The 19,813-nt window shown below is 46.3% G+C and overlaps 7 protein-coding genes across 7 annotated transcripts; 4 read left to right on the forward strand and 3 right to left on the reverse strand.

The window, feature by feature from the left end:
- Positions 1-73: 73 nt before the first annotated feature.
- Positions 74-3,064, reverse strand: SAMD00019534_104280 (hypothetical protein; the record flags this gene model as incomplete). Its single annotated transcript, XM_012894266.1, has 7 exons — positions 74-461; positions 535-593; positions 678-1,569; positions 1,648-1,792; positions 1,861-2,653; positions 2,770-2,913; positions 2,999-3,064. The coding sequence occupies 7 exons, from the start codon at positions 3,062-3,064 to the stop codon at positions 74-76; spliced, it is 2,487 nt and encodes an 828-aa protein (XP_012749720.1).
- A 777-nt stretch (positions 3,065-3,841) lies between these two features.
- On the forward strand, positions 3,842-6,957 carry SAMD00019534_104290 (hypothetical protein; the record flags this gene model as incomplete). The annotated part of the gene is made up of 8 exons (XM_012894267.1): positions 3,842-3,874; positions 3,979-4,615; positions 4,711-5,136; positions 5,208-5,469; positions 5,543-5,720; positions 5,802-6,103; positions 6,169-6,498; positions 6,573-6,957. 8 exons carry the CDS (start codon positions 3,842-3,844, stop codon positions 6,955-6,957), a joined length of 2,553 nt encoding a protein of 850 aa, XP_012749721.1.
- Positions 6,958-7,548: 591 nt separating this feature from the next.
- On the forward strand, positions 7,549-8,435 carry SAMD00019534_104300 (hypothetical protein; the record flags this gene model as incomplete). Its single annotated transcript, XM_012894268.1, has 3 exons — positions 7,549-7,622; positions 7,802-7,871; positions 7,950-8,435. 3 exons carry the CDS (start codon positions 7,549-7,551, stop codon positions 8,433-8,435), a joined length of 630 nt encoding a protein of 209 aa, XP_012749722.1.
- A 92-nt stretch (positions 8,436-8,527) lies between these two features.
- On the reverse strand, positions 8,528-10,132 carry SAMD00019534_104310 (hypothetical protein; the record flags this gene model as incomplete). Its single annotated transcript, XM_012894269.1, has 1 exon — positions 8,528-10,132. A coding segment is annotated over one exon (1,605 nt), but the record flags the coding sequence as incomplete, so codon positions are not given.
- Positions 10,133-10,743: 611 nt separating this feature from the next.
- SAMD00019534_104320 (hypothetical protein) lies at positions 10,744-14,431 on the forward strand (the record flags this gene model as incomplete). Its single annotated transcript, XM_012894270.1, has 6 exons — positions 10,744-11,157; positions 11,218-11,491; positions 11,558-11,940; positions 12,013-12,288; positions 12,347-14,075; positions 14,139-14,431. 6 exons carry the CDS (start codon positions 10,744-10,746, stop codon positions 14,429-14,431), a joined length of 3,369 nt encoding a protein of 1,122 aa, XP_012749724.1.
- A 382-nt stretch (positions 14,432-14,813) lies between these two features.
- SAMD00019534_104330 (hypothetical protein) lies at positions 14,814-16,923 on the forward strand (the record flags this gene model as incomplete). Its single annotated transcript, XM_012894271.1, has 2 exons — positions 14,814-15,253; positions 15,336-16,923. Coding segments are annotated over 2 exons (2,028 nt in total), but the record flags the coding sequence as incomplete, so codon positions are not given.
- A 150-nt stretch (positions 16,924-17,073) lies between these two features.
- Positions 17,074-19,269, reverse strand: SAMD00019534_104340 (hypothetical protein; the record flags this gene model as incomplete). Its single annotated transcript, XM_012894272.1, has 2 exons — positions 17,074-19,025; positions 19,101-19,269. 2 exons carry the CDS (start codon positions 19,267-19,269, stop codon positions 17,074-17,076), a joined length of 2,121 nt encoding a protein of 706 aa, XP_012749726.1.
- Positions 19,270-19,813: the final 544 nt, after the last annotated feature.

The following is a 19,813-nucleotide window of genomic DNA, read 5'->3' on the forward strand; positions in this document are numbered from 1 at the left end:
CCCTTGCCCTAACCCTATCCCTTGTTGTTTGGACGTGATGTGAAGTGTACACAGCAGCAAAGAGACTGGTCGTTTATGAGTGTTCTTGCTTGCGCACAAGGTGAAGGAATACATCCTCAAGAGTGGTGTTCTGAATCTGCCAGTCGGTGATCAGTGCCTCGATGTTGTTGGTGTTGGTGGCGAGCAACTTGAGGAAGTTGGAGAAGTTCTGGTCCATCGTTGGAATTGTGTAGATGATGTTCATCGAGTTGATACGGTCCAGTGCGGCATCTGGCAGGTGACTACGTACAAACTCCTGTGTCTTCTCCAGATCGGTGGTGATCAAGTGCAGCTTGTATCCACTTCCATATCTGTCCTTCAAATGCAACGATGTTCCACATCCAGACAGCTGGCCTTGGTCCATTATAAGGATCTTGTCGCCCAATGCATCAGCTTCCTCCATCGAGTGAGTTGTTAGTAGGCTAGTAGTAGTGGGAGGCGAGTGTTAGTCGACTGATCAGCGGAGAGCGGGTGGGATCATCCCAGTGGACTTACATTAACTTGTCCTTCTTTATACTCTTGATCAACTTCCAAATGTATCTACGGTTGGCTGGCTATAATGATTGATTGATTGATTGATTGATTGAGTGAGTCATACTGATTGAATGAATGAGTGAATGATTAGGGCCACAACTTACATCGATACCAGTGGTTGGCTCATCTAGGATGACAACTTTTGGCTCTCCAATGATACCAATGGCCACTGAAAGTCTTCTTCTCATACCACCACTGTATGAACTGACTTGGTTGTCACCAACTGAGGATAGCCTGACGCTGGCCAAAATCTGATTGATGTCCTCCTTGATGTTATCTCTCTTCTCCTTGACCAATGTCATGATTGTGAGATGCTCACGAGCGGTGAAGTCTGGCCAGTAGACATCGAACTGTGGACACAGTCCCAACATGGTCCTGATGTGCTCCATCTGGGTGCTGACGTCGTAGCCGTGCACAAAGACCTGGCCAGCAGTGATGGTGGTCTGGCCGGTGACCATGTTGATGGTGGTGGTCTTACCAGCACCATTGTGACCCAGCAGTGCGACGATCTTGCCCTTCTCAGCCGAGATGGACAGGTTGTTGACGACACGCTTCTTGCCGTACTTCTTCTGCAGATTCCTGATGACCAGAGAGTGGTCGCGGAAGTTGTCCATGGTGACACAGGTGCCCTCACCTACAATGTCGGGGTCTTGTGAGTCGTTCATGGCGTAGAGGTCGGATTCTTTGATGGGGCTGGGCGTGGCATTGGGGAACCAGAACTTCTTGGTGAAGAGGAAGATTGGCGAGCGTCTGCCGCCAAAGTCGTCGGGGATCACCTTGTCAAAGTACCATGCCAACAACATGTAGATGATCGTTGCTACAAAGATGTAGCTGTTTGTGTTGTACGTTGTAGTAATCTTGCGCTCAGCATAACTTGATGTGATGTTACCGACAAAGTTGGACCAATCATAGTGACCTGGTACAACCTTACTGTTAAAGTCTATAAAGTTGGCATTGATCGTCACAGTTGATATGTCTACAATGACCTTGATCCAGCTGTTGTGTGTGGATAGCATATGTATGAGTCAGTCTTGTGTCCATGCGGAAACCAATCATTCAATCAAACAAACATACTTTAGTGGAGTCAACACTTGGAACAAGATGAGCCAGTCGTAGTACTTGTCCTTGTTTGACCAGAGAGCATAGACGAGTGATGTCATCATTGACATAAGGATCGAGCCAACAATCGAGATCGAGAAGATGACGACGGCAAGGATCACTAATGGTTATGGTGAGGGCGAGGGTTAGGGTTTGGACGTGAGGTTAAGTGTCGTGAGGGTGACTTACTGGCTGCCTTGGTACGCGAGATGAGTGAGGCGATCAGAAGTCCAATGCCAATGAGACTGACTTGGTAAGTCATGAGCACAATGAATATGACTGATGAGTTGGTGTTGCTGATGAAGGTGATGTCAGCAGAGTAACCAAAGATCATGACGATGATAGTGTTGATCAATGCCACCAGGATACCATCGATGAGCCATGTGCTGTAGTAGATGGTGTCATGTACTCCGAATGCGCGGAGGTATGAACGGATCTTGCGCTCCTTCTCCTCGACGATTAGGTAGACGAACAGGATGAATGGGAATGTCAGGCCGAGAGTCAGGAAGAAGGGGAACAGCATGGAGATGACGGTCTTGCCGGGGAGTGTGGCGGCGCCGCCCAGCACTGAGGGTGGCTCACGGTTCAAGATCTCAATTTTGGCTTCACCTCCAGTGATGGTCGCGGCCAACGATGTCTCGATGGCGGCACGGATGGCGTAGACGTACCTGGTGGCGGTGTTGTAGCCGTATGGCTGGAAGTTGAAGATGAATGACGACTTTGACACCTGATCATTGTAGTTGTAGCCGAGCGAGTAGAAGTAGTTGGTGGCGTTTCTCTTTGAGAAGAAGACGGTAGCAAGGGTAGTGTTGGTGTTGGTCATGGCCTGCTCAGTGAATGTGTCGATCTGATTTGTACCATTTGTGAGCTCCAGGATATCGCCCTCCTTCCAGCCCATATAGCCAACAATGTCACCGACAATCTGGTCCTTCTCTGGCTGTGTAATAGTTGGATCAAAGTAGTATTGTAGGTAGTAATCACTCTGTTTGATTCGTGTTTGGATAGTGGATCGTCAGTATCAGTGGTGGTGGGGTGGGTCTGTGAGGCCTTGGCCTCGGCCCGGCCTAGCCTAAGGCCTTCAAGTGTCCAAACACATACATTTGTGGTGTAGTTAAAGACAACTGATGTTGTTGGGTATACTTCATCACCAGATGAGTGGATACTCTTGAGAATAATATAGAATATGAGCACAGTCCATAATGATGCAGTCACTCTAACAAATGTGAGTACCTTGTTTCTGATCTAAATGTGTGTCATTTGATTGATTGTTTGATTGAGTGAGTGAGTGATCGATCGATTGATTGAATGACACTAGCATGAGACATACCAGCAACAGGTATTGCTTATACAAAAGTGTATAGAATTGTTGGAATAGACCTGCTTTCTCAGTCATTGTGATTGTTGTGTCTGTCTGTATTCCACTTCAAAAGTTTGGATTGATACTCTGACTGACTGACTGATTGTTGTAAATGACGAATGTTAGTTTGGTCTCAAGTCGATAATAATAAACAATGACAATGTCTTTCACTCAATCAAACATGTTATCCCTGGCCACTCCTCGCCAACCACCAATGCCCAACACTACCTCTCCTGTTTCCTGGCTTCTACAACATCACCAAGATAGGACCTGCATATCTGGGGGTGTTAACAGTGATTTAGTGGACTAAAAAAAGCAAAACTGGGCCAAATCAACGGACATTCTTTGGAAACCAGGGTTGCGTGTTTGTTGACGAGTGCGACCAATCATCTGAAGTATCTATCTAGGAGTGCCCAGTTATGACCTCACTAGCACCTCATACATACATTACAAATTCATACAGTGATAGGCACTCTTTGTCTTTAAGGAATCAGGACTGTCCTCTACCCTCCAATACTTGCCTTTGTCAGACTTACACCTTGTACAGATACGGAAATATCTGTCAGTGCCCCCGAGTGTCCAAGACAACTGTGATCTGATCATTGGTTCATTCATCATTTCATCCAATCATTCAATTATTCCTTCGACCATTCATTTCATTCATTCATTCATTCGTTCATTCAGTGATCGATCACAACACCTTTGGTTAAAGTAACGAGCACTGGTGTGCACTCAATCAATCAATCAATCAATCAGTCAATCAGTCAAACAATCAACTGGTGTCGCTCAATCAATCATACACATATACAAACAATGATCACAGTCAGAGGTCAAATAAGAGCATTAGTATGTGTCATTCATGAATACTTGGGATAGTTCCAGCCTCAGCCTCAGCCTCGGCCTCAAGATCAATCACTCACACTGACACTCACTCTCACACTCACTCATAGTTCCACAGGAATGTGCTCATGCAACTTAGACAGATCAAGACTAATGTCGTTCAATTGGTGTTCCCATTGGCATTGATGGTTATCTTGATCGTTGTCGGTAACGTAGTTAAGAAGCTCACTGATCAAAATGGTGGCAATAACTCTGGCATGAGTGTGTACACTTATTACATGCCAATGGATCAATCAATCTATGGCTACTACTGGTTCTCCAACCCACCACCCCCATCAATGCCCGCCGGCATCAACAACAACACCCAGCCAAACACCACTCTGCTCGGTCAGATCCCGCAGCAATGGAGCAGCTTCTACCAGGCCAATGGCCCGGTCACCCAGGTGCTCACGCCCTACTTCTACGAGGACAGTGCGGCCAACATTGACAACGACATCATCGCACTATACCAGAACAACCTGTCGGCCGTTCGTGACGCCGGCTGGAACCCACCCAACCTGTCCTACGTGCCACCCCTGTCAGCCATCTACTTCAACAGCTATGAGCCCGCTGCACACTCCATCAGCTACACCCTTGAGAACTTTGCCCAACAGTTTACCAAAGGTGCCTTTAGCAACATGCTCCAGTGGTCACAGCAGTCCTATGACTCCAACTGGCGACTAATGTCCACAATCAACACTGCTTTCCGTAAGTCATGTTCACCTCCCCTTCACTCCCCTCCCTCACCTCGCCATCTAACATATCATTCATTCTAATCGCGCACGCGTGCACACATCAATCAGTGAACATGGCATATGGCGAGGATTATGGAATTATTGGAGATCAGATTCAGTTCACGGTGCAGGCTGGCTTCCAGCCAAACACTGTATTCTACTTCATGGCCATTTACTTGTTGCCAACGGTGTTGACATTCATCTTCCCAGTGTTTGTCTTCAACTTGGTCTATGAGAAGGAGCACAAGCTGTTCCAGGTGATGAGTATGATGGGTTTGAAGAACACCACCTACGTCCTATCCAACCATCTCTTCTTCCTGATGCTCTACACCTTCATTGCACTCCTCATGATTGCCATCAGCTTTGCTGGAAACGTCCCCTACATGTTTGAGCAACCATTCCGCATCATCTTACTCATCTTTGCCTATGGCCTGTCCCTCGTCTCCATGGCCTTCCTCTTCAGTGCCTTCTTCTGGAAGGCCAAGACCTCAGCCAGTATGTTGTTCATCCATCACTCACTCCATCACTCCGTCACTCAATCAATCACTAACTCAATCAATCATTAGTCATCAGTTACATATTCGTCCTGCTCGCACCAAACATTGGATGTAACATTGATCAGTTCGTGTTCAAGGGCAGTGCTGCACCTATTCCATACCTCTGGGTACCTCAATTCGCATTCACTCATGGATTGTACATCATCTTTGTCGTGATGACCAGTCCACCAGGTACCTACGATCATCTCATCGCTCTCGATCATTACTCAGAGTACGGTGTTGTCATCATCTCATTGTTAATGGAGTCAATCGTATTCTTCTTCTTGGGAATGTAAGTACCACTGCTACCCCTTGCTGTTGTCCACGATGGATGGAGCATACATGACTAACACAAGAGCATGTAGTTACCTTGGCAATGTCATTCCAAAGGAGTATGGTGTCACTCTGTCACCATTGTACCCAATCAAGGACTTTATTGGCTGGACAAAGAAGAAGACTAGAGGTGTGGGCGAGGCCAGTCCATTGATTGGCAAGCAATCAGATGACACAACTCCAATCCTTATCAATGATGACACTGACATTGTAAGTAGTCACCATCAATCATTCACTCAATCAATCAACTCACTCACTCATTCAATCACTCAATCAATCAATCATACGTAGATTGAGGAGGACCAAGACTGCAAGAGAGAAAGAGAGAGAGCCAACTCTGATGATAGCTACTTGTTGAAGGCTGTGAACATTAAGAAGATTTACAAGACCAAGGGTACTGTGAAGGAGGCTTTGGTCAACTTCTGTTTGACATCGGAGAAGGGTGAGATCCTTGGTTTGCTTGGACCAAACGGTGCTGGCAAGACCACCTTCATTCATATCATTGGTGGTGTCTACACACCAACCTCTGGCGATGCCTACATCAACGGTTACTCCATCTCCACTGAGATGCGTGACATTTACAACTTCCTTGGGTAAGTTACAATGCCTACATGGTGGCCAATCATGGACACAAGACTAACCAACTCAAACATCTTAGCTTCTGTCCACAGCACGACATATTGTATGATGACCTTACTATTCAGGAGCACTTGGTGTTCTACTCGAGATTGAAGGGACTGTACAACTCAACTTACGAGATGGAGAAGGCTATCGATTCATTGTTGGAGCGTGTCAAACTCGCTGAGCACAGAGACAAGAGAATCTCTGCGTTGAGTGGCGGTATGAAGAGACGTGTATCAATCTCAATCTCATTGCTCGGTGACAACAAGCTGATCCTACTCGATGAGCCCACCACCGGTCTCGACCCAGATGCCAGACGTGCCATCTGGGACATCATCCAAGATGTGCGCCAAGACAAGACTATATTGTATGTTCGTCTCCCGCCGCCTAATCCCCGCCCGTCCTCATACTAACGATCAATCAATCAAACATATGACACAGGATTACAACTCACAACATGGAGGAGGCAGACGTACTTTGTAACAAGATTGCCATCGTTGCATCAGGTAGATTGCAGTGCATTGGCTCACCATTGTACTTGAAGAATAGGTTTGGAAATGGATTCAAGTTGGAGGTGGTACCTGTGGCCGACCAGTATCGCGAGTCTATCGTGCACACTGTGATGAGCACCTATCCAACAGCCATCACGGAGGAGGCTGTAGGCCAGGAGCTGATCTTCCTGATACCCAAACAAGAGGACATTGGTCGTATCTTTGAGGTCATCGCCAACAACAAGGTACAGATGGGTGTTAAGGAGTGGGGAGTATCACAGACCAGTCTGGAGGAGATCTTCATGAAGATGGTAGAGAATGAGATTGTCAAATAAACATTCATTCAATCATTCAATCCAAGTTATCGCCATGGTATACCATACTCGGACTTGGGACGGCCGTGACACCATGTGTTGGGCACTCGTGGCGACGACGATTCGACTTGGAGGGAAACCCAATCAAAGAGTGTAGTCATCATTTCAATAACCAAACTAATGTGAAGCTACATATTCAATCAGATAAAAATAGAACGAGGAGGACATGAATCAGGACACGACTCCTGTGGACTTAGGATATTGGATATTCCAACAGGACGATCATGATGTCTTTGATTGAATTGAGCGAGGACAACACCCACACCCGCCCATCATGTTTTACTGCAGAGGACAATTACATCAAAAGGTGTAAGTTCACCATGATGATGAAGTCTAGTATGGGGGGGAAGTGTCATGTGGTCTAGGGAGGTCCCACCCTGAGTGAGACCCGACAAGCCCAATGCCAGTCAACAACAAACTGACACATGTCGTTCAATAACGAAACGAGCTCTAAAATATCTATGTCATTCATGAACAACTTGTAGACATTCGAAAACCAGGCCACGTCCATCCATCAACAGTATTTCACATAAAGTAATGAATGAATGACTGATGACCAGTCACTACTACGACGTTTGTTCGGGTATCGAATCGGCTCTGTCGTTGTGGTTGTTGATGATGGGTAAGTATGTAGAATGAAACATTAAGACGAGACATACCCGTGGCGATATTTGAACATTCGAATGTAATCCAAAAGATTCGAATGCCACCCTTTGATAATTATAAATAGGGACCTGGTTGGTGGATGGTCATTTCAAACATACCTTCACTTCTATCCCTTCAAATATATACATACAATGAACAGAATCTTTGCTACCATTGCCATCACTTTGGCCCTTGCCTCCTCTGCTTTTGCCGTCTGCCCTACCCCAGACGTAAGTCTTCTCTCCCAACTAAATCAATCAAACATCCATCCTAACACACTCCATTTGAACGGACATCAATCACAATAGTACCACCTCTGGCCACAGACATGCTTCCAGTACACTCATGCTGAGCCAACTTTTGAGCTCCGCAATGCTGCCATCTGGGCTGGCGTCACCCTCCAGAACACCGCCTCGCTCGCCATTATCACCCCAGTTGTTGATGCCGCTGGTACCAACTCCTACACTCTCACCGCTGGCACCTATCAATTGCTGTCGAACGGTCCAGTCGGCGAGTCCACCTGCCCAGGCATCAACTACAGCTTCACCGTCACTGCCAACAACCCAGTGGTCTCCTACGTCTCTGGCTGCCCATCCAGCACCAAGTCCAGAATCGTGATTTCCAACCCAGGCTCATTCACCCACATCCGTATCGACGGTGGTGCTCCAATTGTCATCTCTGGTGCCTCTGGTCTCCAGTCCCCAGGCGTCCACACCATTGCCTACCTCCAGGGATCTCCATCCACCGTCCCATCATGCTGGGTCTACGCCACCGTCCCAACCGTCACCTGCTAAATCCATCGCGGTCTATTCACCATTCATCATCTTGATGCTCTCCAGGCAGTACATTGAGATTGATTAAACTTCATGTTATTATTACATCATTCAATGATGCATCCCTTCTTCGTTGATGATGAATGTGCCATGGCCTGGCGCGTGGGCTTGATTGATCGTTGTTTTGTTCCATGAGTGATCGTTTGGTTGAGGTCCAAGAAGTATATGTATGATGGCAATGTGTGATTGAGTTGGAGATGTGTATCGCGATTCAGGATACAGAGTGCATGATCCTTGTTTAGACGTCTAACAATACATTGGTGTGTGGTCACCAATGTCTGGTCTAGACCTGGACCTTGACTTCGATTTGTACCCTCATCATCGACAACATTCATGATAATATTCTCCAACGATTGATTGTTGTCTCCTCTAGCAAGCTTGATGCACTCAATTCGAAGTTGATTCAAATTGATACCATCATAGTATATGGTCAAGGTCTTGACATGATGAGGAAGTGATGGTATCTCTCTAAGTTGTAGCATGCTCCTAAACACCAAGTATCCATTGGCAGCAGTTGCCAGTTTCTTCCGATTAGTGATGGACAATGATAGTGAGGTGAGTGATTGAGGTAGATCCATTGATGTATACTTGAAGCATAGTCCCAGCCTAAGATGTGTGAGTGACTCGGGTAGTAGTCCTGCCGTCAGAGGTTGATCAAACTGTAGACCAAAGGTCAGGCTTTGCAATGTGGTCGGTATCCAATGATCATTGATTATTGGAATATTGTAGCATTCACCAAACTCCAGAGTGACAAGTGCCGGTGGCAACGTCTCAATCAACTGATTAAAGTTATTTCCCATCTTTAGATGTTTGATCGAGTCTGGCAACAATCCATTACCAATTGGCCTGTCATAGTCATTGCCCAGCACCAATGTCTCGAGTGATGGTGGTAGTGCGCCATCAGTAAAGTCAGTGAAGCCACATCCCAGCTTCAATGATGTGAGCGAAAATGGCACTGTTGCCGGCTTGATGCTCCAGCCATACTCTGAGTTGACCTCCAGCGACTCCAACATATTGGTGTATAATCTTGGCTGCCAGGGACTGTTGAATGTCACCAAGTGTCTGATGGTCGGCGGCAGGGTCTGGCTCAATGGCATGCCCTGTTGTCCATACAATGTCAGACTGGTGAGTGATTGAGGCACACCAGTGTTCAACTGATGCGTGTTCCTCTCGCCCAGAGTAAGATATATGAGTGAGTTTGGCAATGCCTCGGGCTGTATCATATGACTAAAGTTGTTGCCAAACCTCAGGCTCGTGATGGAGTTGGGTAATGCACCAGGCTCAATAAGTTGATCGAATTGGTTACCCAATGAAAGCGATGTGAGACCATCCGGAAGCACTCCAATGTCAATAGGTAGGTTGTATGATTGACCAAGATTCAATAATCTTAAAGTCAATGGTAGTGTGTTGGGTGCCAAGACAAAGTTGAACGTGGACATTGTCAACATGATGAGTGATGGCGGGAACAGGCCTGGCACGATATGTTGAGTTTGACCACCTCTGTACGTTAAGTGCTTAAGTGACAGTGGTAGTGCACCTGGTGTGATGGTATTGCTAAACATATGGCCAAGCTCGAGACTCACCAGACAATCCGGGAGATCACCTTTGTGTATTGAATGATTGAATTGTTCATCCAACTTGAGATGAAGCAATCGTGGAATTGATGGACATGGCAGATCACAAACATCTTTGCGTAATAAAACTTGATTGATATCCCATTGTAACAAACTGTTAATGACTGTCTTTATATAACTATGTACTCTCTTGCATGTTAGACTCAAACTAACAATGTCAACAACTATCGTCAATGTCGTTGTTGTTGTCTCTGGTGATGATAATGATGGTGCATCATCAAAATGTTTGAACAAATGATCAATGATTGATCTGATCAAGATAGTTGGAAGTGTATCCATCTTACTATATGTATGTATATATCTCAATAGATATATTATCTCTAACTTTCATTGATGATGGGACGTCAAAAAGTTTAAATTGCGCGGTTAAATTATTTCGACTTTTGTCAACTTCATCACATCTTTCACTCTTTCTTCAACGTCATCATCTTCAAAGATAGACATAACTGTTACTTCTCTTATCGATCAATCAATCAATCAATCATTTGGGTATCTTCACTCTGCATTTCATTCAAAAAAGTCAATCAATCATTGATCATTCATTTGGATAACACGATAATTTCATTCACTCGATCATCCAATTGATCGATCATTCAAAGGTTGTCATCATCAAGAACTTAGATAGTTAACATACAATGTCCGATCGTGGTGTGGATGGAGCTGCTAATGGCCACTCCAATGGAACTGCATCACCATCGTCTTCACCATTCGTACCTCGACCAAGCACATATGATAGACGTCTTCGTAAACTGGAGGAAACTGCACTATATCTGACGGAACCACCTGACAAGCATCCAAATCATCAATCAAAGCCAAGGGATAGAGAGAAGAGCAAAGAGAAGGAGAAGGAGAAGGAGAGATTGAAAGAGAAAGAGAAAGAAAAGGAGAAAGAGAAAGAGAAGGAGAAGGAGAGAATGAGATTGAAAGAGAAAGAACAAGAGAGGGAGAAGGAGAAGGAGAAAGAGAAAGAGAAGGAGAGGGACCGTAAACCCAAGGCCAAGGAGAATAAGAAGTTTGTTCTTGTCGACAAGAACGTTAGACATGAGCTCGTAAGTATCATTCATTCATTGGATCATCCGATCATTTTCGCTCACTCATTCATTCAATAGAACTCTGCTGGACTGGTCAACAACGACTTTTGTTACTCATGCAAGGATGGAGGTGAGCTGCTATGTTGCGAGAACTGTGAGCTATCATTTCATCTACTATGTCTCAATCCTCCCAATCCAAACGTGCCAGATGGCGACTGGTACTGCGCCACCTGCTCCGACAAATTGCATCCAAAGCCTAAGACTCGATATGGCAAGACCCTATTCTCGACACTCTTTAAACAACTTGATGCGACCAATCCCGAAGCTTTCAAGCTGCCACCTGGCACAAAGAGTATGCCTTGCGCGTGTCTCCATCTCACTGGAATCATCCCACTAACCAATCAATCAACTTACTTAGCGCACAAGAAGAAGAAGAGCAAGCTCACTTTGTCATGTAGGATATGTGAGACTGATGACAATCAGAAGGATATTATGGAGTGCTATCATGAGCATTGTACATATACTGTGCACACGTATTGTGTAGAGCCACCTCTATTTGAGGTACCATATCAATGGGGCTGTCCCAATCATCCAGTTGATCGTGACAATGAAGATGTGGCAGAGGACTCAATGATGGACGACATAAGTCCAACTGGAGCATCATCGTCAAACAACGCAGCAGCGGGCAGGTTCACCGACAAGTTCCTCCTCGACTTCTCAAATCCTCAATCATCCTCCTCATCACACAGACCAAACAACAAGGTCCCATCCGAGCCATTCTACGAGGACATCTTTGGCAATGTATGTTGTTGGAGCGACTCATTCATGGCCTGTACTAACCCAATCCTTCCCGCCTGGATCACGCATCACCAGAACCTTTCAATGAAGGACTATTACAACAGACAGCTTGTTAAGGATCTGTTTGGGGACCAGGCCATTCCACAAAGTCGGCCCAGCGCAACAACAAACAACAACAAAGCCAGCTCATCATCACGACAACACAACAATAGTAGGAATAACAACAATAGGAGCAACAACAACAATAACAATAACAACAACAACAATGACCCTGGCGACGAGCAACAACAACATCTTGATAGGATTGAACAGATGTTACAAGAACAGAGGAGACTATCATTGGCTGCAATGGTATGATTGATTAAGTTGATTGATCAGGGATGATTAACTAACACACACATTGTATTAGCCATCAGAGTTTGGAATCGATCCAATGGACTTGGCAGCACAACCTTTGGACAATTGCAATGCATTCATGCTGTCATCACTCTCCCCACTGTTCACTCAGTTCCTTGCTTGGCAACGACTAATGCAACTCAACTCACAGATATTCAAACTGCGTGCAGAGCATCGTGCAAAGACCAACAACACTGGCAACAACAACAATGTCAACAACGAGGATGATTACAACAACAACCATACCAATCAATCATCACCATCACCACAATCTGATATCAACCAAGCCAATCATGTGGCTGAACAGATTGAGCAATACAAGGCGAGGAGCATTGATGAGCAACTGTCGCCACAAGAGTTGCTGCGACAGAAGAAGCACCAGCAACTGCTTGATCAACAGGAACAACGACGTCTGCACAAGGAGCAGCTCAGACTCCAACAGCTGCAGGAGCAACAAGAACAACTGTTGCTGATGGAGCAGATGAAGCAACAGCCTCACATGCTCACCAGGAAGAGGACGATACACACCACAGATGGACCCAATGGATCAGACGGAGGCAGCAACAACAAGGCACCAACGACATCGACACGGTCAAGACATTCATTGCCAACTAGGAGGAGCACATTGGAGTCAAGACATCAATCGGATAAACATGATCCCGAGAATGATTTCCTCGATAGCATGCGATTGGACAATCAATCGCCACCAATGTTGCCAAGTCCATTGATCCCTGCGACGACAACAACATCCACGACCACTACCTCGACGACCAACAGCACCCCTGCACCCATGGACACAACGATAGAGGCTCCCCCAGTACCATCGCTATCCCCAATACCATCGCCAACACCGACAACAACTACAGCAGCAACAACAGCAGCAGCAACAGCGGATGTCTCACAGACAAGCACTGAGAAACCTATGGCGATTGCGGACCAAACAAACACGACAACAACAACATCAACGTCAGAACGACACACTAAATCACCGAGCCCCAAGAAGGCAACCTCTCCATCCAAATCCAAGAACAAGTCATCACCATCAAAGTCGAGCGCACCAGTGATATCCCCATCCAAGACTGTCGCTCCATCACCTCTACCCCCACCACAAGCTGCCGAAGCATCACAGCCAAGTGTACCAGCAGTCGCAACTGCCGCCACAACTTCATCAACATCATCGCAAGCTCAGCCTGTCGCATCCACTGTCGTATCAAGCACTAATGCGCCAGCAAAGCCCCGCACATCATCAACATCAGCGACCACCTCTCAACAACCAACATCCACTGGCGGCAGTGCACCAGCAGTCGCCACCATTCCAGCTACACAAACAACACAACAACCGGCCACCGCATCGTCATCAACAACAACAACACAACCTACACAACCTACACAACCTATACAACCAACAGCAAAGGCACCTTCACCATCATCATCATCAACATCATCAACACAACCCATCTCTTCAGTATCAGCATCGTCACAAACAAAAACACAACCACAACAACAACCAGCCGCCACCATTCCATCATCACAACCAACATCATCTTCATCAGACGCAACATCACCAAAGCCAGCGCTCCGACTCAAGATCCAGTCACCCAACAAATCGCCACAATCATCCGCGGCCAATGTGCTGGAACAGCCCCAAGCTGGTGGACAAGATCAATCAAACGAGACAGATCTGCCACCACTAGGCGATGTCAAGGTTTACGATGCACCGATTGCCGAGGTCCTCATCGCAGGTATGTACAATGACAACTATCATTCAATCAATCAATCATACTCACGTTCAATCAATCAATCAGAACTTGATCAACGTGTACCTATTAAGACCAACAGGGCACTGATTGGAAGATTGACAAAGAAGAGTGATAAGGGTGTGGACATTAACCTGCCTTCAAGGTTCGTGTCGAGGACTCATTCTTACATCTTATACAATGAGGATACGAACGAGTTCAGCTTGACCAACATTGGACGCAACAAGATCTATATGATCAATGGACAGAAGTGTGTACTGGCCACACCAGTGCCAATCAAGACTGACGACTCTATCCGTATTGGTGATTACACGTTGAAGTTTCTGTCGCTGGTCGACTGACTTGGCGGATGATCACAACGATAACAACATCAACAATACATCATGACGTTGTTCGGTTAAAACAAATTCGTAATGCATTGTTACATAAACGCGTCGGTCCAAAAGATATTTTGGATACTTTTGGGTCCCATCCCAGCTTAAGATGGGCGAGCTTTAAACTCGTGACACCACCCCACACGCAAATGTTGTTGTATTCTCGTTTGATTGGGCCTGGGACTCTAAGCCCATGTTGTTTTTTGCATCGTTTGATCGAAGGTGTCCAGCCAATGTTTGATTCGTGTCCATTGAGTAACCAATCTATCAATCTATCCTACACAACATAGTTAAAAGATATCTAGATATTAGTTAAAACAGATAAAGTTAAAGATAAAGAGATATATAGATATATAATATGTCATCTTTATCTAATTCATCGTCGACGACGACGACTATGACTATGACAACGTTTGTGGACGAGGCAGATGATAACTATAACTATGAAGGTGATGCCGATGGACTCATCCCATTAAAGGATCACGATGAAGAACAAGAAGACATAATGGATAACATATCAGAGAATAGTGATAATGATGGTGGAGGTGGACATGGAGAAGGCGGTGGAGGTGGAGGTGGCGGTATAGGTTTGGAAGAGATAGATATAAGAGATGTAAACTCTACTAGTGATGATGGATTTAACAAGCCATCAACACCATTGCCTAAACTAAAGATATTCTCCATCTTCATCGTCATCCTCTGTGATGCCATCAACGCACAATCAATCTACCCATACGTTAACTTCTTGGTGGAAGACTTCCACCTAACATCAAATGACAAGACACTCGGGTATGTATATTGGATTGATCAGTCTTGGAACTATTCCATCCATCTAACACCCCTCCCCAACACTCCCCATCCCCAATTCCAGATATTACGTTGGATTCTTGGCGTCATCATATTACTCATCACAGTTGTTCTCATCATTCTTCTGGGGATGGTTCTCAAATTATAAAGGTAGGAGACCTTCCGTCATTTGTGGCCTGCTCGGATCTATGATGTGTATGTTCTTCTTTGGCTTCTCACGTAGTTATGGAATGGCAATCACCTTCAGATTCCTAGCAGGATTGTTGAATGGTAATATTGCCGTTGCCAAGACAATGTTGGGAGAGATAACCGATTCATCCAACCAGGCGCGAGCATTCTCATTCATTGGACTATCATGGAGTATTGGTGGAATATGTGCGCCACTAATCGGTGGCATGGCGTCCAATGTGTGCAAGCAGTATCCAACACATATTAGCTCGCCATCCAACCTGCTGTGCAAGTTCCCCTACCTGTTGCCAAACCTCATATGTATCTTCTTCTCGATCATTGGCTTCCTCCTCACATTCTTCTATTTGAGCGAGTCCAAGACATTCACGCTAAAGTCTGCCGCGCCAGGCAAGCGACCTACCACCCCCAAGACATTGATCATGTCACTGCTCCAGAAGATCAAGAACCTCAGCTCACAGACCAAGCGCAGGTTCCAATTGCTCGCAACATCTGTCAACAGAGGTGGAGACAGCAACAACAATGTCGAAACAGACTACAATGGCGGTGGACAAGAAGGCGAGTCCGATGCAACAGGTATAGTGTTGGTATCAATGAAGACGATTGATGTTGTCGCCGACGACAATGTTGATCTGGTCTCCAATCAGATTGTGATCGAGCAGGATGAGGTGGATGCTGATAATGGTGACGACGCCAACAGTGATCAACCTCGCTCGGTCAAACAGTTGCTAAAGGACAGGGAGGTGATGATGTCCTGTATATTCTACGCGGTCATTGGCTTCCACTTCACCATTTTTGAAGAAGGCTTTGGTGTATGGAGTCCAATCACGCGAACAATCGATCCAATCACAGGCTTGCCCACCGGTGGCGGCTATGGATTCACTTCTCGAGACATCGGAATACTCCAGAGCACGGCTGGCATCTTTGCGCTGTTCATCCAGTCGTTTGTGTTCCCGCCATTGGTCAATCGCATCGGTCTGGTCAAGTCATATCGCCTGGCATTCTTCATGGTGTTGCCCGCCTGGATCTTCCTTCCCGAGCTGTCACGATTCACTATCACTCAGCCTGGCCAGCCGGTGCCACATCCTCCTCTATTCTGGGTGCTACTATTCCCCGTGTACCTATGCCAATCGTTTGGTAGCGAGTTTGGCTACATCTCAATCATTGTAATGATAAGCAACTCTGCGCTGCCCAAGGACATGGCCATCGTCAACTCGATAGGCATGTTCTTGGTGTCGATCTCGCGAACAGTCGGTCCCATCATTGGCTCATCTTTGATGGCGCTGACGGTCAGTCACAACATGCCCTACCCATTCGACTATCACTTCTTCTTTGTGATGCTCACATTGTTTGCCGTGGTGCTCATCGTCTCTTCCTTCTTCCTGTCGCCATCACTCAATCATCCCAAGATGCCACCACGCAACGCCAACAACAAGATCAAGACAGAGCAACAATCACAAGTAGTCCACTGATTGATTGGTCAAAAGGTTGGGAATCATTCCATGACTGTCCCTATTTATTACAATAATAATATATATAATGTCTCGCTCATCACTTGTCCTGTCCTTGGGTCGGCGGTCAGTCGTTCGGTTGTTTGTTTGTTCGTTCTTTAACATTTAGTTGGCAGGTGATGATGGTGCTGCAGCTGTAGCTGAGCCACTGCCAGACTCGGTAGTAGTCGTTGTTGATTCGTTGATTGTTGCTGATGTGGCTGCAACGGTTGACTCCACAACGGTGGCCGACTCGGTCTCTCCGGTCAGCTCAGCCCAGGTGGTCTTCTCACTGAATGGACGTGGTCCAAGCAGCTCTCTCATGTCATCGCGGAGCAAGACCTCCTTCTCCAGGAGTACAGCGGCAACCTTTAGTAGCTCGTCCTTCTTGCTGGTAAGAAGCTCGTAAGTCCTGTCGTAAGCCTCCACCACGATCTTTCTAATCTCCTCATCGATCAATCTTGATGTTGCCTGACTGTATGGCTTCTGCACTGTGATCTCGCCATTGTTCTCCTTCTTGAACGACATGAAGCCCAGTCGCTCGTTCATGCCATAGTGAACCACCTGGGAAGAGGCGATCTTGGTTACCTTCTCCAAGTCATCTTGAGCGCCAGTCGAGATACGGCCAAAGATGATGGACTCGGCCACACGACCACCGAGAGTGACACAGATACGATCGATCAACTGCTCCTTGGTGTAAAGGTACTGGTCCTTGGGCTGGTACTGGGCAAAGCCAAGGGTGCCAGTGCCGCGTGGCACGATTGACACCTTGAGCAATGGGTCAGTGTGCTCGAGGTACCATCCGGCGATGGCGTGACCGGCCTCGTGGTGCGCAACAATGTTCCTCTCGTTTGGTGAGAGAACACGGCTCTTGCGCTCGAGTCCAACCAGCACACGCTCAATCGCCTCCTCAAAATGCTTGAAGTTTGCGGTCAATGAGTTCTTTCTTGCGGCCACGAGGGCGCCCTCATTGCACACGTTGGCAATGTCTGCACCAGAGAAGCCTGGTGTCAGGGTAGCCAGCTTCTTGGCAATGTCCTCAAGCTCGCCATCCAACTTGATGTTCTTGAGATGCACCAGGAAGATGTCCTTGCGTCCCTTGATGTCTGGTGCGCCAACGTAGATCTGTCTGTCGAAACGACCTGGTCTGAGAAGTGCTGGATCCAACACATCTGGTCTGTTGGTGCCGGCAAAGACGATGACGCCCTCTGTAGTGCCAAAGCCGTCCATCTCCACCAACATCTGGTTCAAGGTGTTCTCACGCTCGTCGTTCTGGAAGCCGCCCTTTGATCGCGCGCGTCCCACTGCATCAATCTCATCGATGAACACAATGCATGGGGCATTTTCGCGGGCCTCCTTGAACAGGTCTCGCACACGTGATGGTCCAACTCCAACAAACATCTCGATAAAGTCTGAGCCAGAGATGGAGAAGAAGGGCACGCCAGACTCACCGGCTGTGGCCTTGGCCAGCAACGTCTTTCCTGTGCCGGGTGGACCGACGAGGATGGCACCTTTGGGGATCTTGGCGCCCAGACGCTTGTACTTGTCTGGGTTCTTCAAGAAGGTGACAAACTCCATAATCTCCTCCTTGGCCTCGTCCATGCCTGCCACGTCCTTGAATGATGTTGTGGACTTGCCGCGCGTGACCTTGGACGATTTCTTGGAGAACAAGCTGGCGGTGCCCTTGCCAATGACGCCACCCAAGTTCCTGGTGAAGTAGAAGATGACACCGACAAAGATCAGGGTGGGCAGGACGTTGAGCGCCTCCTGGAACACGCGGTTCTCGGGTGGGAACTCTGCAAATACCTGGTCGCCCATCTCAATGCCCAGCTCCGCCTGGGACTGCTGAAGTCTGCGCTGGAAGTCGTCGGGGTTGGGCACGTTGATCTTGTAGCCCTTGGGTCCCTCGCTTGTCGTGATCCTAATATACGCCACACCATCCGAGATGCGAACCTTTGTCACCTTGCCCAATGGAAGTATCTCAGAACTGAACGTATGATAATCAGTGAATGCCTCCTCCTGGTTCATCTTCCAACTGATATAAGCGAACATTCCAGTGAACACTGCAGTCGATGCCACTGTTGTTGTTTGATTCATTGATCATCAGTTAGTATTTGAGTGCACTCAATCATGATCAATGTGATATAACATACAGAATGTGTTCTTGATGACTTTGAAGAATAATGGATCTTCCTTCTTTTGTTTGTTCTTCTTGTCCTTGTCATTGTCGTTGTCATTGTCGTCTTCGTCCTTGTCATTTTTCGAGTCGTCCTCTTTCTTGCTCTGCTTCTTATCTTTGTTCTTGTTATCATTCTCATTCATATTACCTCCACTGAATGGATTAGTAAAGAAGTATCTTTTGTTATTTAATTGACTGTATAATGTTGATTGTGATTGTGATGGTGATGTTGTTGATGAGGTAAATGTAGTTGTTGATGATATTGTTGTAAATTTATGTGACTGTATATTATTATTATTATTGGATTGTCCTGTTAGAGTAGTCGCACTGACACTTCCATAAGGATATAATCTGTTGTTGATTCGACTTCCTGCAGTCATTCTGCTGAGAAGTGAGCCAGTGACCTTGCTCCTCAGTAGTGATGATGACATCTTATCTGTATATTATATGTATTATGTATGTATCTGTATCTGTATATGTTAACACAACAATGATGTGCCCAATCAATCATGTAGGTCGTTCGAGTCTAAAGTCGAATCAAACAAAAGATTCATTGTCATCTGAAAAAACAATTGAATTAGTCACTTTTTGCAGATTTCATTGAGAAACAGGTAATGATGATGAGTTGTTGTTTGGAAGCCACACTCTTGTTGACTTTGCAAAGTTCTATTATCCATCATCATACTG

This window comes from Acytostelium subglobosum, assembly GCF_000787575.1.
Source record: "Acytostelium subglobosum LB1 DNA, scaffold: scaffold27, whole genome shotgun sequence".
NCBI lineage: Eukaryota > Evosea > Eumycetozoa > Acytosteliales > Acytosteliaceae > Acytostelium > Acytostelium subglobosum.